General features: G+C 40.8%; 1 protein-coding gene across 1 annotated transcript in view; it reads left to right on the forward strand.

Moving 5' to 3' along the window:
- Nucleotides 1-8,224: 8,224 nt before the first annotated feature.
- The window catches only part of TXLNB (taxilin beta), a 52,372-nt gene continuing 43,940 nt past the window's right edge, over nucleotides 8,225-16,656 (forward strand). The window contains exons 1-2 of the mRNA XM_050787363.1: nucleotides 8,225-8,393; nucleotides 10,929-11,372. Coding sequence (XP_050643320.1) covers nucleotides 10,943-11,372 — 430 coding nt within the window. The 5' untranslated portion in view covers nucleotides 8,225-8,393; nucleotides 10,929-10,942. The remainder of the gene's footprint in view (nucleotides 8,394-10,928; nucleotides 11,373-16,656) is intronic.

Genomic DNA, 16,656 nt, shown 5'->3' on the forward strand with positions numbered 1-16,656 from the left:
AGCATGAAGGGCTGTTGAATTTTGTCAAAAGCCTTTTCTGCATCAATTGAGATAATCATGTGGTTCTTGTCTTTGGTTCTGTTTATATGCTGGATTATGTTTATTGATTTGCGAATGTTGAACCAGCCTTGCATCCCAGGGATGAAGCCCACTCGATCATGGTGGATAAGCTTATTGATGTGCTGCTGAATCCGGTTTGCCAGTATTTTATAGAGGATTTTTGCATCGATGTTCATCAGGGATATTGGTCTAAAATTCTCTTTTTTTGTTGTGTCTCTGCCAGGCTTTGGTATCAGGATGATGTTGGCCTTATAAAATGAGTTAGGGAGGATTCCCTCTTTTTCTATTGATTGGAATAGTTTCAGAAGGAATGGTACCAACTCCTCCTTGTACCTCTGGTAGAATTCAGCTGTGAATCCATCTGGTCCTGGACTTTTTTTGGTTGGTAGGCTATTAATTATTGCCTCAATTTCAGAGCCTGCTATTGGTCTATTCAGGGATTCAACTTCTTCCTGGTTTAGTCTTGGAAGAGTGTAAGTGTCCAGGAAATTATCCATTTCTTCCAGATTTTCTAGTTTATTTGCGTAGAGGTGTTTATAGTATTCTCTGATGGTAGTTCGTATTTCTGTGGGGTCGGTGGTGATATCCCCTTTATCATTTTTTATTGCATCTATTTGATTCTTCTCTCTTTTCTTCTTTATTAGTCTTGCTAGCGGTCTGTCAATTTTGTTGATCTTTTCAAAAAGCCAACTCCTGGATTCATTGATTTTTTGGAGGGTTTTTTGTGTCTCTATCTCCTTCAGTTCTGCTCTGATCTTAGTTATTTCTTGCCTTCTGCCAGCTTTCGAATGTGTTTGCTCTTGCTTCTCTAGTTCTTTTAATTGTGATGTTACAGTGTCAATTTTAGATCTTTCCTGCTTTCTCTTGCGGGCATTTAGTGCTATAAATTTCCCTCTACACAGTGCTTTAAATGTGTCCCAGAGATTCTGGTATGTTGTGTTTTTGTTCTCATTGGTTTCAAAGAACATCTTTATTTCTGCCTTCATTTTGTTATGTACCCAGTAGTCATTCAGGAGCAGGTTGTTCAGTTTCCATGTAGTTGAGCGGTTTTGATTGAGTTTCTTAGTCCTGAGTTCTAGTTTGATTGCACTGTGGTCTGAGAGACAGTTTGTTATAATTTCTGTTCTTGTACATTTGCTGAGGAGTGCTTTACTTCCAATTATGTGGTCAATTTTGGAATAAGTGCGATGTGGTGCTGAGAAGAATGTATGTTCTGTTGATTTGGGGTGGAGAGTTCTATAGATGTCTATTAGGTCTACTTGCTGCAGAGATGAGTTCAATTCCTGGATATCCTTGTTAACTTTCTGTCTCGTTGATCTGTCTAATGTTGACAGTGGAGTGTTGAAGTCTCCCATTATTATTGTATGGGAGTCCAAGTCTCTTTGTAAGTCTCTAAGGACTTGCTTTATGAATCTGGGTGCTCCCGTATTGGGTGCATATATATTTAGGATAGTTAGCTCTTCCTGTTGAATTGATCCCTTTACCATTATGTAATGGCCTTCTTTGTCTCTTTTGATCTTTGATGGTTTAAAGTCTGTTTTATCAGAGACTAGTATTGTAACCCCTGCTTTTTTTTGTTCTCCATTTGCTTGGTAAATCTTCCTCCATCCCTTTATTTTGAGCCTATGTATGTCTCTGCATGTGAGATGGGTCTCCTGAATACAGCAGACTGATGGGTCTTGATTCTTTATCCAATTTGCCAGTCTGTGTCTTTTAATTGGATCATTTAGTCCGTTTACATTTAAGGTTAATATTGTTATGTGTGAACTTGATCCTGCCATTATGATATTAACTGGTTATTTTGCTCGTTAGTTGATGCAGTTTCTTCCTAGCCTCGATGGTCTTAAATTTTGGCATGTTTTTGCAATGGCTGGTACCAGTTGTTCCTTTCCATGTTGAGTGCTTCCTTCAGGGTCTCTTGTAAGGCAGGCCTAGTGGTGACAAAATCTCTAAGCATTTGCTTATCTGTAAAGGATTTTATTTCTCCTTCACTTATGAAACTTAGTTTGGCTGGATATGAAATTCTGGGTTTAAAATCCTTTTTTTTAAGAATGTTGAATATTGGCCCCCACTCTCTTCTGGCTTGTAGAGTTTCTGCCGAGAGATCTGCTGTTAATCTGATGGGCTTCCCTTTGTGGGTAACCCGACCTTTCTCTCTGGCTGCCCTTAAGATTTTTTCCTTCATTTCAACTTTGGTGAATCTGGCAATTATGTGTCTTGGAGTTGCTCTTCTCGAGGAGTATCTTTGTGGCGTTCTCTGTATTTCCTGGATTTGAATGTTGGCCTGCCCTACTAGGTTGGGGAAGTTCTCCTGGATGATATCCTGAAGAGTGTTTTCCAACTTGGTTCCATTTTCCCCCTCACTTTCAGGCACCCCAATCAGACGTAGATTTGGTCTTTTTACATAATCCCATACTTCTTGCAGGCTTTGTTCATTTCTTTTTCTTCTTTTTTCTTTTGGTTTCTCTTCTCGCTTCATTTCATTCATTTGATCCTCAATCGCTGATACTCTTTCTTCCAGTTGATCGAGTTGGTTACTGAAGCTTGTGCATTTGTCACACGTATTTCTTGTGTCATGGTTTTCATCTCTTTCATTTCGTTTATGACCTTCTCTGCATTAATTACTCTAGCTATCAATTCTTCCACTTTTTTTTCAAGATTTTTAGTTTCTTTGCGCTGGGTACGTAATTCCTCCTTTAGCTCTGAGAAGTTTGATGGACTGAAGCCTTCTTCTCTCATCTCGTCAAGTCATTCTCCGTCCAGCTTTGATCTGTTGCTGGCGATGAGCTGTGCTCCTTTGCCGGGGGAGATGCGCTCTATTTTTTTAATTTCCAGCTTTTCTGCCCTGCTTTTTCCCCATCCTTGTGGTTTTATCTGCCTCTGGTCTTTGATGATGGTGACGTACTGATGGGGTTTTGGTGTAGGTGTCCTTCCTGTTTGATAGTTTTCCTTCTAACAGTCAGGACCCTCAGCTGTAGGTCTGTTGGAGATTGCTTGAGGTCCACTCCAGACCCTGTTTGCCTGGGTATCAGCAGCAGAGGCTGCAGAAGATAGAATATTGCTGAACAGTGAGTGTACCTGTCTGATTCTTGCTTTGGAAGCTTCCTCTCAAGGGTGTACTCCACCCTGTGAGGTGTGGGGTGTCAGACTGCCCCTAGTGGGGGATGTCTCCCAGTTAGGCTACTCAGGGGTCAGGGACCCACTTGAGCAGGCAGTCTGTCCCTTCTCAGATCTCAACTTCCGTGTTGGGAGATCCACTGCTCTCTTCAAAGCTGTCAGACAGAGTCGTTTGCATCTGCAGAAGTTTCTGCTGCTTTTGTTGTTGTTTAGGTGTGCCCTGTCCCCAGAGGTGGAGTCTACAGAGACAGGCAGGTTTCCTTGAGCTGCTGTGAGCTCCACCCAGTTCGAGTTTCCCAGCGGCTTTGTTTACCTACTTAAGCCTCAGCAATGGCGGGCGCCCCTCCCCCAGCCTCGCTGCTGCCTTACAGTTAGATTGCAGACTGCTGTGCTAGCAATGAGGGAGGCTCCATGGTGGGCGTGGGACCCTCCCGGCCAGGTGTGGGATATACTCTCCTGTTGTGCCCGTTTGCTTAAAGCGCAGTATTGGGGTGGAAGTTACCCGATTTTCCAGGTGTTGTGTGTCTCAGTTCCCCTGGCTAGGAAAAGGGATTCCCTTCCCCCTTGCGCTTCCCAGGTGAGGTGATGCCTCGCCCTGCTTCAGCTCTCGCTAGTCAGGCTGCAGCAGCTGACCAGCACCAATTGTCCGGCACTCCCTAGTGAGATGAACCCAGTACCTCAGTTGAAAATGCAGAAATCACCGGTCTTCTGTGTCGCTGGCGCTGGGAGTTGGAGACTGGAGCTGTTCCTATTCGGCCATCTTGTTCCGCCCCTCCCAAGTCATGTCTTAAGATTTTTAATAAAAATTATTTTCAACCTAAAAGGTTACATCTAGCCAAACTATCAATCAAGTAAGTATAAGGGTATCAAAAATATTTTTCAGGCACACACACAGTCTCCCATAAATGCTTTCTCAGGAAGCCACTAGAGGATATGTTTTCCTAAATGAGGAATTAAACTAAGAAAGAGGAAGAATGGGAGCCAGGAAACAGGAGAGAGGTAAAGGGAATTCCCAGAATGACAGCAGGGGAAGTGCCAGGACCACAGCTGTGTAGCAGGCCTAGAAACTACCAGCCCAGGCTGGAGGAGGGGGGTCAAGGTTCTAAGGGTGTTTGTATGTGGGGATAATATCTCCAAAAAATACTAGAATACATAAATTATTTGACACATTTGACCTTTGGGAATATTGTGTAGAGAGATTTATAGGTCTCTTATGTTGTTTGGGAAGACAGAGTATTCTCAATTCTAGGCAAATGAAAAGAAAAGGAAATTATCAACTCCAGGAAAAACAGAAAGTTGCATATGAATAGAACTATAATCACAATGCTTTACCTGGTTTAACAGTAAACATTATTTCAATAAAGACAATATAGGATATGAATTAAACATTGAGATGTAATTTTATGGGGAAAATGAAGAGAGGAGAAAAAAGGGAGTGTAAATAATGAAAATCTTCATCTACCATTATGAGAAGACAAAAATAATGTCAAAAATTGGTGAGTTGACAGATAGCAATCAAGGCATTTTATTTACAAATGATAAAGTAAATCCTGAAAAAAAAATTTACAACATTTTTATGTTATTACCTCTAGAAAGCATCACAAGGTTGGAGGAAGGTGGAGGAACAAGGAGTTTTTGTTTCTTAGGATGAGCTTTTTAGCATCATTTGAATTTTCAAATTATTTTCCTGTGATATTTGCATGAACATTTAAATGCATTTTCAAAAAATAAATGTATTCTTTACAAAAATTCAAAGCCTTAGATGTGTACTTTGTGTTCTCTTAAAGTTGATTTTACAATAAAACATTGAGCTCTATTAATTTGTTGTCTTTATTAACCTATCCCAGTTTTTTGGGCCCCTATCAGGCCACAGATAAATTCTTGGGTGTCACAGTTTTGCGTGCTTGTATTCATTTCAATTATAATTGAAAATGCATATGCCTGTTTTGGATCTGGGTAACTACTGTGTAAGTGTCATTTTGACACCTCCACTATCATGTGTGTGTGTATTCAAGTTAAGGCCAATTAGCACTACTTTAATAATTGCAGGAGAATGAGAAAGAATAGGGCTTTCATCCATTCAGGCTGCTAAAACAAAATACCGTAAACTGAGTGACTAATAAACAATGGATTTTTTTGTTTGTTTGTTTGTTTTTTGAGACAAGTCTTGCTCTTGACTTGTCTCAAAAGCCCAGGCTGGAGTGTAGTGGCACAATCTCGGCTCATTGCAACCTCTGTCTCCTGGGTTCAAATGATTCTCCTGCCCCGGCCTCCTGAGTAGCTGGGATTACAAGCATGCGCCACCACACCCAGCTAATTTTTGTGTTTTTAGTAGAGACGGGGTTTCACCATGATGGCCAGGCTGGTCTTGAACTCCTGACCTCAAGTGATCCACCTGCCTTGGCCTCCCAACCTGCTGGGATTACAGCCGTGAGCCACCCTGCCAGGCCAACAATGGAAATTTATTTCTCATAGTTCTGTAGGCTGGAAAGTCTAAGATCAAGGTGCAGGCGAATTCTGTGTCTGGTGACTTCCTCGTACAAGGCCATCTTCTCACTGAAGCCTCACATGGCAGAGGGGTAAGGGGTTTCTCAGACCTCTTTTATAAGAACACTAATCACATTCATAAAAGCTCTACCCTCATAATCTAATCACTTCCCAAAGGCCCTACCTCCTCATACCATCACTTGGGGTTTATGATTTCAACACGTGAATTTTTGGAGGGACACAAACATTCAGACCATAGCAAGCAATAAATGATGCAGCCGTATCAAATGAGCCCCATGAGATCATAGCAGGCCATATGAATAAAAACTATGTAATAATTTGAATGAATCAAGTGTTGAGGAAATTCCCAAACCACATGGTAGAAGAGTACCAGAAACTCAAAAAACCCAGCAGTCAATATAATACTCATGTTGCAAGTAGCAATTTAAGTTCAGCAAAACAATATCTGTCACATAAAAGTAGTGTTATTAATTTGAGTCACATTTATTGATTTTGTAGGCTTGAAAAGATATACATTTTAAAATTCATGTAACTACTGTAAGCATAAGGAGTTTATCCCATTTTCATTTTAGTACATGTAGGTTCAAATAATATAATCCTTCAAATAATTTCCACATTATTTAAGTTATTCTGTTAAGTGAATCTATACATTATTTAAATTTGAAAAACACTGACTTGTTTATATTTACTAAGAGATCTGATCAGGTCAGTTTGCTGCAATCCAGGATGGAGTGCCACCCAATTTGTGACACTCACCAAGTATTCATTAATTTAGAAGAAAGTACTTTACTCGTTCATCAATTTTAATTCACCAACTTAATTATCAAATAATATAGTGAACAGCTTAATTGTCTTCAACACTGGAATTTCTTTATCCTGACTTCTACTTGTTGGGTGCACTCATCTATATATAACTTAGGCCTCCCCTAAACTCAGAGAATAAGTAGGACAAAATTGGGGTTGGGATGTTTTCATTTCCTTTTGTTGCCATAACATCTTATCACAAATTTAGCAGCTTAAAAACAACATAAGTTTGCTATTTTATATTTCTGGAGGTCAGAAATCCAAAATGAATTTCTTTGGGCTAAAATCAATGTCACAGGATTGCATCCCTCTGGAGGCTCTAGAGTAGAATCTGCTTCCTTGCCTTTCCCAGCTTCTAGAAGCTTCCTGACCTATGCTGAGGTCATCAAATCTCCTTTTCTGCCTCCAATCCTACTGCCTTCCTCCCTCATTTATAAAGACCCTTATGAGACTGAGCGCAATGGCTCACGCTCGTAATCCCAGCACTTTGGGAGATGAGGTCAGGAGTTTGAGACCAGCCTAGCCAAACACAGCGAAACCCCCATCTCTACTAAAAATACAAAAAATTAGCTGGGTGTGGTGGCGGGCACCTGTAATCCCAGCTACTCAGGAGGCTGAGGCAGGAGAATCACTTGAACCCAGGAGGTGGAGGTTGCAGTGAGCTGAGATTGCACCACTGCACTCCAGCCTGAGTGGCAGAGCGAGACTCCATCTCAAAAAATAAATAAATAAATACCCTTATGATCACGTTTAGCCCACCCAGATAGTTCAAGATAATCTCCCTACCTCAGGATTCTTAATCACATCTGCAAAGTCTCTTGTCATGTAAAGTAACATATTCACAGGTTCCAAGGAGTAGGACGTGGAGATGTTTTGGGTGGCATCATTCTGCCTACCACAAGGGATGCCACTATGCCCAGCCTGTCCCCAGAGCAGAGACTGATGGAGGAATCTGCTTTGAAAGTATAGGAACACAAGCTCCAGAAAGAAAAATAAAAAGGGAATGGACATAAATTAATAGAGAGGCATTTGATGGTGAATCAGAAGGAGTTTATTTTTCTGAGGAGGATCCAGGAGCATGTTGAGGATTTACAAAGTGTGGGAAAGCCACCAACTAAGGAAGAAAAAGCAGACTGCTTCCCTGAGGGTTTGTCTGAGGTGGGAACAGTTACCTGGGAAAGACTGTGCTCCAAGGTCACACCAATTACCATGTGCATGAAGATTATACTCAGTTCAGCTCCAAAATCACCATCTACATGTTTATTTCAAACTCTGCAAACAAACCAATGACATCAGAATTAAAATAGTTCCACCACCTCCCTGTTCTTATGCCATTGTTTTTCTTTTTCCGTGACTCCTATAACAAACCTGACACCAATTAAGCTAGCAGAAGAAGAAGAAGAAAAAGAAGATGAATCATCCACCACACTGGAGATAAACCAAGAAGTAAGAAAAACTGATCTCTACCCAAAAGGATAACAATGGTGAAAGACTGCATTTGCAAAGGGGATGATATAGTCAGAGTTTAAATTTCCGAAAGGACAAACAAAACATGGAGAGTCCGATGAGATCTTCCAGCTGCTTCTCTCTGCTAAGATATTTCCCGTGGCAACAGCTAGGGAAGCTTGGATGTATTTTCCCCTCACTGTGTCATACGATGTTCCTTTCCCTACCCCCACCTCCCCCAGACTGCTGCCTCCAGCAGTGCCTGTGGCGTGTGTGTGTGTGTGTGTGTGCGCGCGCGCGCGCGTGTATGTGTGTGTGTGTGTGTGTGTGTGTTGGGTTTCTCTCTCCCTTGTAAGAACACAGCCAGCCCGCCCTCCCCTGCTGTTGCTGCAGCTCTGACTTGCTTTTTCCTGCCTCTTTCCTCTCCTCTCTCTTCTTGCTTAGCTTCTTGCCTTCTGGTAAGTATGATAAACCCTCCCCCAAGCCCTGTGAGAAGATGTAGGGTGCGGTTTGTGGTGTTTGAAACTTGCAACTTTGAGATTGCCAGTGAACTGTTGGAGAACTTTTCATTGTTGTATTTATAAATAAATATGTTGCTTAGGGAGGGATGTGTCTGTGATAGTCATCTGGAATAGCCAACACAAGTGAAAAGTTCTCTCCCTGGGGAGGGGAAAATAAGGCAAGAAAGTTTATATAAGATAAAAGTTTGAAATAATTTCTTTGCCACATAATATACAATGGATGATTGAAAAGTAACGAAGTTCTTTGACTTTGTTTTTTTCCCTCTTGTTAACTTGTCTTGAGACTACTTTTAGGAATTGAGTTGTCCTAGGCTTTATAATGACTGTTCTGTTTTAAAGTAAATGTGGAACAGGAGTTTAAAGAATAGCCATGGAATTAATAATTTAAAAAATCAATGATTGTGGCATCTGATAAAGAACAAATTGAATACAGCCAGCCACTTGCATTTAGACTAACCAAAGTAAAACTCCTATGGACAGCTTATTTTAAATTAATTATTTTGAAATTCATTTTACTTGAGATTTTATTTCATCCTAAGATAGTCTCCCCAACTTTAAAACCTACGTATGGATTTAAGCCAGCAAATGTTTACTGTTTTCAATTTGATTGAAAAATGATTTTCTTGATTTTTAAGGATGAAGTGCTAAATGGCATGACTCATTTTAGAATAGCTTAAAATAACTTTTGGCTGGACAGCAGGTGCCGTGTGTCTTTCTCCATGTTTAGGGGAGGCCTAAGTTATATATAGATGAGTGCAATCAACAAGTAGAGGTCAGGATAAAGAAATCCCAGTGATGAAGATAATGAAATTGTTTGCTACATTATTTGATAATTAAGTTGGTGAATTCAATACAGCGAAAGAAAAAAAGTACTTCCTCTAAGTTATGAGTGTTTAGTGAGCATCACATCAGTGGCAATGTCTGTGTGTTGAATTTTCTGTTCTTGTTGGTGTCCGAGCATTTGATTGACACCTGCTGCCCTAAGAACAGGAAAAGGAAGCTATGCAGTTGTAGAACAGTATGCTTTTGTTTTCACTTTCATGCTACCACAACAGCAAAACCTGCGAATTATGAGGATCTTGCCTTATTTTTATGCTGCTGTTTAGCAGCATCACTGTTAAATATCATTTAAAAATAAAATGCACCATAACTTAAAGGCCTAAACCAAATCTATTGCAACCCTAGAAGTGGTAATAGTCAGAAACACTGGAATCTCTGACTCAGTTCCATCTCTCACCCTTTCCCAAGGGCCCTTATTATTGCTGAATTATTTCTCGAGTTGGTCTCCTCCTCGTTTATGAAACATTGCTACTTCTTAAAAATTATTGTTTTTCTAGAGCTTCCTGACTTAGAAGAGAAAGTTGTAATCTGTTTTTCTCTTTTAAAATGTTGGTTTATATATTGGAATAAAAGAGTATTATAGAAACTTAAGGAATTGTTGTTATAAGCAGCATCATGTTTTTGTTTTGTTTTTGAGACAAAGTCTTGCTCTGTTGCTCAGGCTGGAGTTTAGTGGCGCAATCTTGGCTCACTACAACCTCCGCCTCCCGGTTCAAGCAATTCTGATACCTCAGCCTCCCAAGTAGCTGGGACTACGGGTGCCGGCCACCATATCCGGCTAATTTTTGTATTTTTAGTAGAGACGGGGTTTCACCATGTTGGCCAGGCTGGTCTCTTGGCCTCAAGTGATTCACCCGCCTCGGCCTCCTAAAGTGCTGGGATAACAGATATGAGCCACCGCACCCGGCCTGTGTTTCTATACTACTTGGTTTATTTATTTATACCTTTCCTCATTCCCTGTCTTAATTGAAAAATGATGCCAGTTTGAGCCTCAGAAAAAGCATTCGTGTTGCTTATCTGAAAAAGAAAATGCCAGAAAAGTGAGAAATGTCTCCTGTATCGAGGTAATAATGCATTTACATCAAAATATTCATACTAAGCAAAATACTGATTTATGGATCAAATAGAGCTTAGAGATGTTATTGTTATGAGTCATTTAAATAAATTCGATGGCTCTTCTATTAAATATTTTAACTTTGAAAGAAAACTAATGCCATTTTAGATTTAAACATTTTAAATACACACAGTCATGTACCTCCAGTGATTGTTAATCTATATAGAACTCTATAGGAAAATGACAACACAAACTGACTAGTGTAAGCAAAATGACAAATAAGGCCACAAAGAAACAATAGCATGAATTACTTTCTTAATGTGAATAATAAGGAATACTGTTGAAAGTGAAGAGCAAAACCAAAAATATGCCAGTAGTGTGACTTGATTTGGAAAAACAACTTTTCAGCGTTCCTACTTTAATAATTGTAACATCAATGGTTTGTGAAAGGACATTCACTCTATGTGAGAGACCATAATTAGTTGGCATTCACTTGGGGGATATCCTTACCATTGAAATGAAGCATTGATATGTAGCATCTAGGTTAGCTATGTAAAGCCTAATGTGCTTACCACTAGATACCAGTCCCAAGATGGAGGCTAATCACGCTGAACAGCTCTCAGCGGAACAACAGTCAACACCTCCAGGGGACAGTTCATCATTACCCCGTCACAATGGCCTGGAGAAGGAAGATGGTCAGGATTCTTCAACCCCAGTCCAGCCACCGGAGAAAGAGGCAGATGTGCACCCTGATATCTCTGAAGAGCTGAATCGACAGCTGGAAGACATCATTAACACTTATGGGTCTGCTGCCAGCACAGCAGGGAAACTTATGGGTCTCACTGCCAGGGCTAGTGAGCAGCCTGAGAATGCGGAATCACCTGACAACGAGGATGGGGACTGTGAGGAAACAACTGAAGAGGCTGGAAGAGAACCTGTTGCTTCTGGAGAGCCACCCACTGTCAAAGAGCCTGTCAGCAATAAAGAGCAAAAATTGGAAAAGAAAATCCTAAAAGGATTAGGCAAGTAGTTATGCTCAAATATATGACTTTTCTGTATAGTATTCCTGAAAAAGGGGCACTTCCTCCAACCTTCACTAAAAGCCACATCTAATATTTGAATTACTGTGATAGCCTTCTACATTTTCCCTTGCTGTATTTGTCCCCAGCCCTTTCCCCTCAATACAGCTCAGGTGAACTTTTCAGTCTGTTACCCATTGACCCTCTGTTGCATGGCTTCCTACTGCTCTTAGGATGAAGACCAAAATCTTTAACATGTTCTCTAAGATCCTAATGATCTAACTCCAACCAGTCCCAGTTTTATCTCAGATTACTCTACCCTACAACATCACCTTCCTGAACACTCTGCCTCTATTACTACCACCACCACTACTGCCTAATAGCTAGTCATTCTGATCTTGTCTTTCAGGCCTTTGAACATGCTATGCTCCATCTCCCACAAGGCCTGTGCCCATCCTAGTTTCTTTACCTAGAAATCTTTACCCATCCTCAAGTGCCCAATGACTGTATATTAACACCTAGTCTTTGTAAGGCACTGTGCTAGCTGCACAAAGGTAAATAAGTCATGGCCCTTTGGTCAAGGAGCTCTAAGTATAGAGAAAACAGAAGACACGTAAATTAATTCTATAGGAGAAGTGCAAAAACAGGAACAGGAAAATTTTTTAGGAGAGCATGGGAGATTGGTAACACCAACGATGGCTGTGAAAAAAGGGTAAGAATGTTAATTTTTTAAACTATGAGTGAAAGCATGTTACTGTACATAGGAAAGTCCCTCTGCTTATCTTTCCTGGTGGAAACACTCACTACAAATACCCACTCCTGTGTGATACTTTCCCTGATACGCCCAGGTAGAGGCAGCATCACCTTCCTTAGTTTTCCATTAAATTTTCTGCAGCAAGTCATTTGTTTATAACCCATCTCCCATGCTAGTTGGAGAATCTATCAAGGGCAGAGACCACATCTTATTTGTTTCCGGAAGACTGTGTGGTAGAGTGAAAGATCATAAGCGTTGGTGTCAGAACTGGGTTCAACCTCCAGTAACCAGATTATCTGTAAACCCAAAAATATCCCAAACTGGAGTAGAATATTTTTCTGCAGTGAGCAGGTATATACAAACCTACTCACAAAGACCAAGGGAGCTGAAGGCCAAAAGCAGAAGGTGACAAATCCACTTTCTCAGAAAGAAATATTTAATAGGGGCTTACAAACAGTAGTGCTGTCTTGGGCAGCAGTGAGACAGTGGATCCCTGCACCCACTCTCCAGAAAGTGTCCTTTACATAGCAAGCTTTTAGGTAAAGTCATGTGCAGCTGGTCACATCTCAGACTTCCTTGCCAAAAGTCATGACCACTGGGAACATTAGATAAGCATCTTTCTGAGGGATTATCTACGTTACAGGCATTGTTTAAAGACCTTGCTGCAGAACAGCGGTCAACCTTTATGGCACCAGGGAAGACAATTTTTCCATGGACTGGGGAGGGACAGTTTCAGGATGATTCAAGCGCATTACATTTATTGTGCACTTTATTTCTATTATTATTACATTGTAATATATAATGAAATCATTATACAACTCACCATAATGTAGAATCAGTAGGAGCCCTGAGCTTGTTTTCCTGCAACTAGATGGTCCCATCTGGGGGTGATGGGAGACAGTGACAGATCATCAGGCATTAGATTCTCACAGGGAGTGTGCAACCTACATCCCTCGCATGCGCAGTTCACAATAGGGTTCATGCTCCTATGAGAATCTAATGCCACCACTGATCTGACAGGAGGTGGAGCTCAGGTGCTAATGTGAGTGATGGGGAGCAGCTGTAAATACAGATGAAGCTTTGCTGTTGCCTGCCACTCATCTCCTGCTGTGCAGTCCAGTTCCTAACAGGCCATGGACTGGTAGACAGGGTTGGAGATCCCTGCTGCAGAACACCTTGGTATGGAGGAGTCAAACATTGGTCATCATGGCAGGTTTGCTTTAAGATGGCATCACTCTTGCCATGCAATGGGCTGTTTTCCTACAGATACCGCTATGATGCTAAAACCCATTGCTACAATGCTTTCAAGAAGGGCTGAATGACACATTGAGATAGCATACTTGACCCAACTAGTATAAAATTAAAAGAACCCAGATAATAACTTTAAAGTATCTTCAAGTTCCAAAGTGCAGGGTTGGAATCACTCTAGTGTTTTGGAACATGGAAAAACATAATAAAATTGCTCTGTGTTACAGAGCAATTTTTTCTTCTCTGACCAAACATCTCAAATGCGTCCCTTTACAAAGCTAGTCATTATTCAAGTTTCCATAAGACAATATACAAAACCTTATCCCAGAGGTAAGCAACTTCAAGTGTTCCTAACCAGAAAAGTTATTTTTCAATCACCCTAAAACTTTTACATAGGAATTGGTGTGTGTGTGTGTGTGCGCGTGTGTGTTGTTGAGGGGAAAGATATGAAGAAAATAGGCATAAAGTTAAAATAACCAATTTGGATTTCTACTCTCTTCCATGAGTTATTTCATAATCTGCATTAATCTTACAATTACCAAATAATCAGGATGATGTTTTTAAAAATTCCAACTCTCTAATTCTGCCGCTATTTACAAATTACCAAATTCAAACTGACTGTGTTTGACCAAAATCAATGCTTGTGGATTAGAGTATCTAGGTGTATCCACTCTAATTGAGTGTGTGTGGGCTCATGACCTTTTTGTGCCTTCCCACTCATCATCATTAGCATATTATTGTAAACACTGTACTATTTAACAGCTACATCATGCATGAAAACAACATTTTTAGGCTAACCTCAACAACCACCATTTTAAACTTTCAGTTGTTTGCAAGTAGCTTTGGCAGCCTTCTTAGCTACTTTCCAGCTAAATGGTACAGTGCTATTGTCTAGACTAATGGTTTTCCAACTTTATTAGAATCAATTGCAAAATTTGTGAAAAATGCTGCTCCTGAGCCCCCACACACAGATATTTGGAGTTTGTAGGCCTGGAGTGAAGCCTGATCTTGTCTCTCAGTTCTTTGAACATGCTATACTCCATCTCCCACAAGGACTGTGCACATTCTAGTTTCTTTACCTAGGAATTTCTACCTATCCTCAAATCCCCAATGAGTACTTATTTCTTTATTTTTATTTATTTATTTATTTTTCTTTGAGGCAGAGTCTGACTCCGTTGCCAGGCTGGAGTGCAGTGGTGCGATTTCGGCTCACTGCAACCTCCGACTCCCTAGTTCAAGCGATTCTCCTGCCTCAGCCTCTCAAGTAGCTGGGATTACGGGCATGCGCCACCAAGCCCAGCTAATTTTTGTATTTTTAATAGAGACAGGGTTTCACCATGTTGGCCAGGATGGTCTCGATCTCCTGACCTCGTGATCCACCCACCTCAACCTCCCAAAGTGCTGGGATCACAGGCGTGAGCCACCGTGCCCGGCCTACAATGAGTATTTATTAATGCCTGGTGTTTATGAGGCACTGTGCTAGGTGCACAAAAATAAATAAGTCATGGCCTTTAGTCAAGGATCACTAGGTAGAGAGGAAAAAGAAGACACATAAGCTAATTGTCATATAGTATAAATGCAAGACCAGGAACAGGAAAATTTTTAGGAGAGCATGGGAAATGTTCACCCTGGGTAATTCTGACACAAACAGATTGTGGAAGCAATGGTTCTGATTCTTCAGAAAGTGTTTTCTTCACTCTTTTGGAGCAAATATAAACGTCTGGCTGCGGTCTCCTTTTATAACCTATTTGGACCTCTTAGATAATAAGTCATTCAACCCATATCTGAAGACATATTCTTAGTTTTTGCTTATGTACTTGATCAAAGACGTCTTTATCAGATGCTATTTGCTTTATTGGCACATTTGAGATGCTAAAATGTTTTGACTCTCTACTATAACATTTTCCAAAGTGTGTCTACTTTGAGATGCTTGAGATTTCACAAAGTTAAACAGTTTCTTTACTGCCAGAATTCTCTGACCTTTACTGTATACACAATGAAAATCTAAACTAGTGATGGGTATAGTTTCCATCATTTCCAAAACTTACTGACTTATTGGATCAGTGAGAGACATTTTTTTTTTTTTTTTTTTTTTGAGATGGAGTTTCACTCTTGTTGCCCAGGCTGGAGTGTAATGGTGTGATCTCGGCTCACCGCAGCCTCCGCCCTCCGGGTTCAAGCGATTCTCCTGCCTCAGCCTCCCAAGTAGCTGGGATTACAGGCATGTGCCACCACGCCCAGCTAGTTTTGTGTTTTTAGTAGAGATGGGATTTCTCCATGTTGGTCAGGCTGGTCTCAAACTCCCGACCTCAGGTGATTCGCCTGCCTCAGCCTCCCAAAGTGCTGTGATTACAGGCATGAACCACTGCGCTTGGCCAAGAACTTTTTTTTTTTTTTTCCAGAACACCTTGAATATTTGGGAAATGTCTCTACAACCCAAGCACCCAGGACTTATTTTTCCTTTTCAGGCTGCATATTGTACAATAAACGCAGTACTTACCAGAGCAGTTGGGGAATATTTAAAAATCTCTCTGGGGGTAGAGTCACTTTCCCCTTGGCATGTGAAATGAAAGAAATGAAAACAGATTTCCCATTATGCAGCACCATGCCGTGTTCACATCTAAAGTATCTGCTTCGTTCTCCTACTCGTGTCCTCCAGGCTCAGAGGTATCTCTCATTTATCACTTCTTTGACAACATTATGTGGGCTAGGAGAAAAACAAAGTTCATTCATAGGGCTATTCTGAGTTCAGAATCCATCTAGTCAACCTACTAATTTTATAGACAGGGAAATTGAAGCCTAGGGAGTTTCAGAGTCCGCCAAAAAATGTTACTTATCTAGTTGATGTGATTGTGAGATTAGTCATAAAGCAAGGGATGGACCTTGTGTCATCGTAGGACCAAAGTGGTACAGAAGCAAGCATCATATTGGCTAAGGAGCATGTATTACAGCTCAGTTAATGAATTTTGTCTTTCTAGTTACAAGTGAGCTTCAGTGGTACCTTCTGAGAGGCTCCTGACTAGGACATCAGTATTCTGAAATGTCTTCAGACATCCATTTACATAGTCTTCCTTTATTTTTTGAGATAAAGTCTCACTCTGTTGCCCAGGCTAGAGTACAGTGGTGCTATCTCAGCTCACTGCAACCTCCACCTCCCAGGTTCAAGCGATTCTCCTGCCTCAGTCTCCCATGTAGCTGGGATTACAGCCACGTGCCACCATGCATGGCTAATTTTTATATTTTTAGTAGAGACGGGGTTTCACTATGTTAGCCAGACTGGTCTCA

This window comes from Macaca thibetana, chromosome 4 (assembly GCF_024542745.1).
Source record: "Macaca thibetana thibetana isolate TM-01 chromosome 4, ASM2454274v1, whole genome shotgun sequence".
Classification (NCBI taxonomy): Eukaryota; Metazoa; Chordata; class Mammalia; order Primates; family Cercopithecidae; genus Macaca; species Macaca thibetana.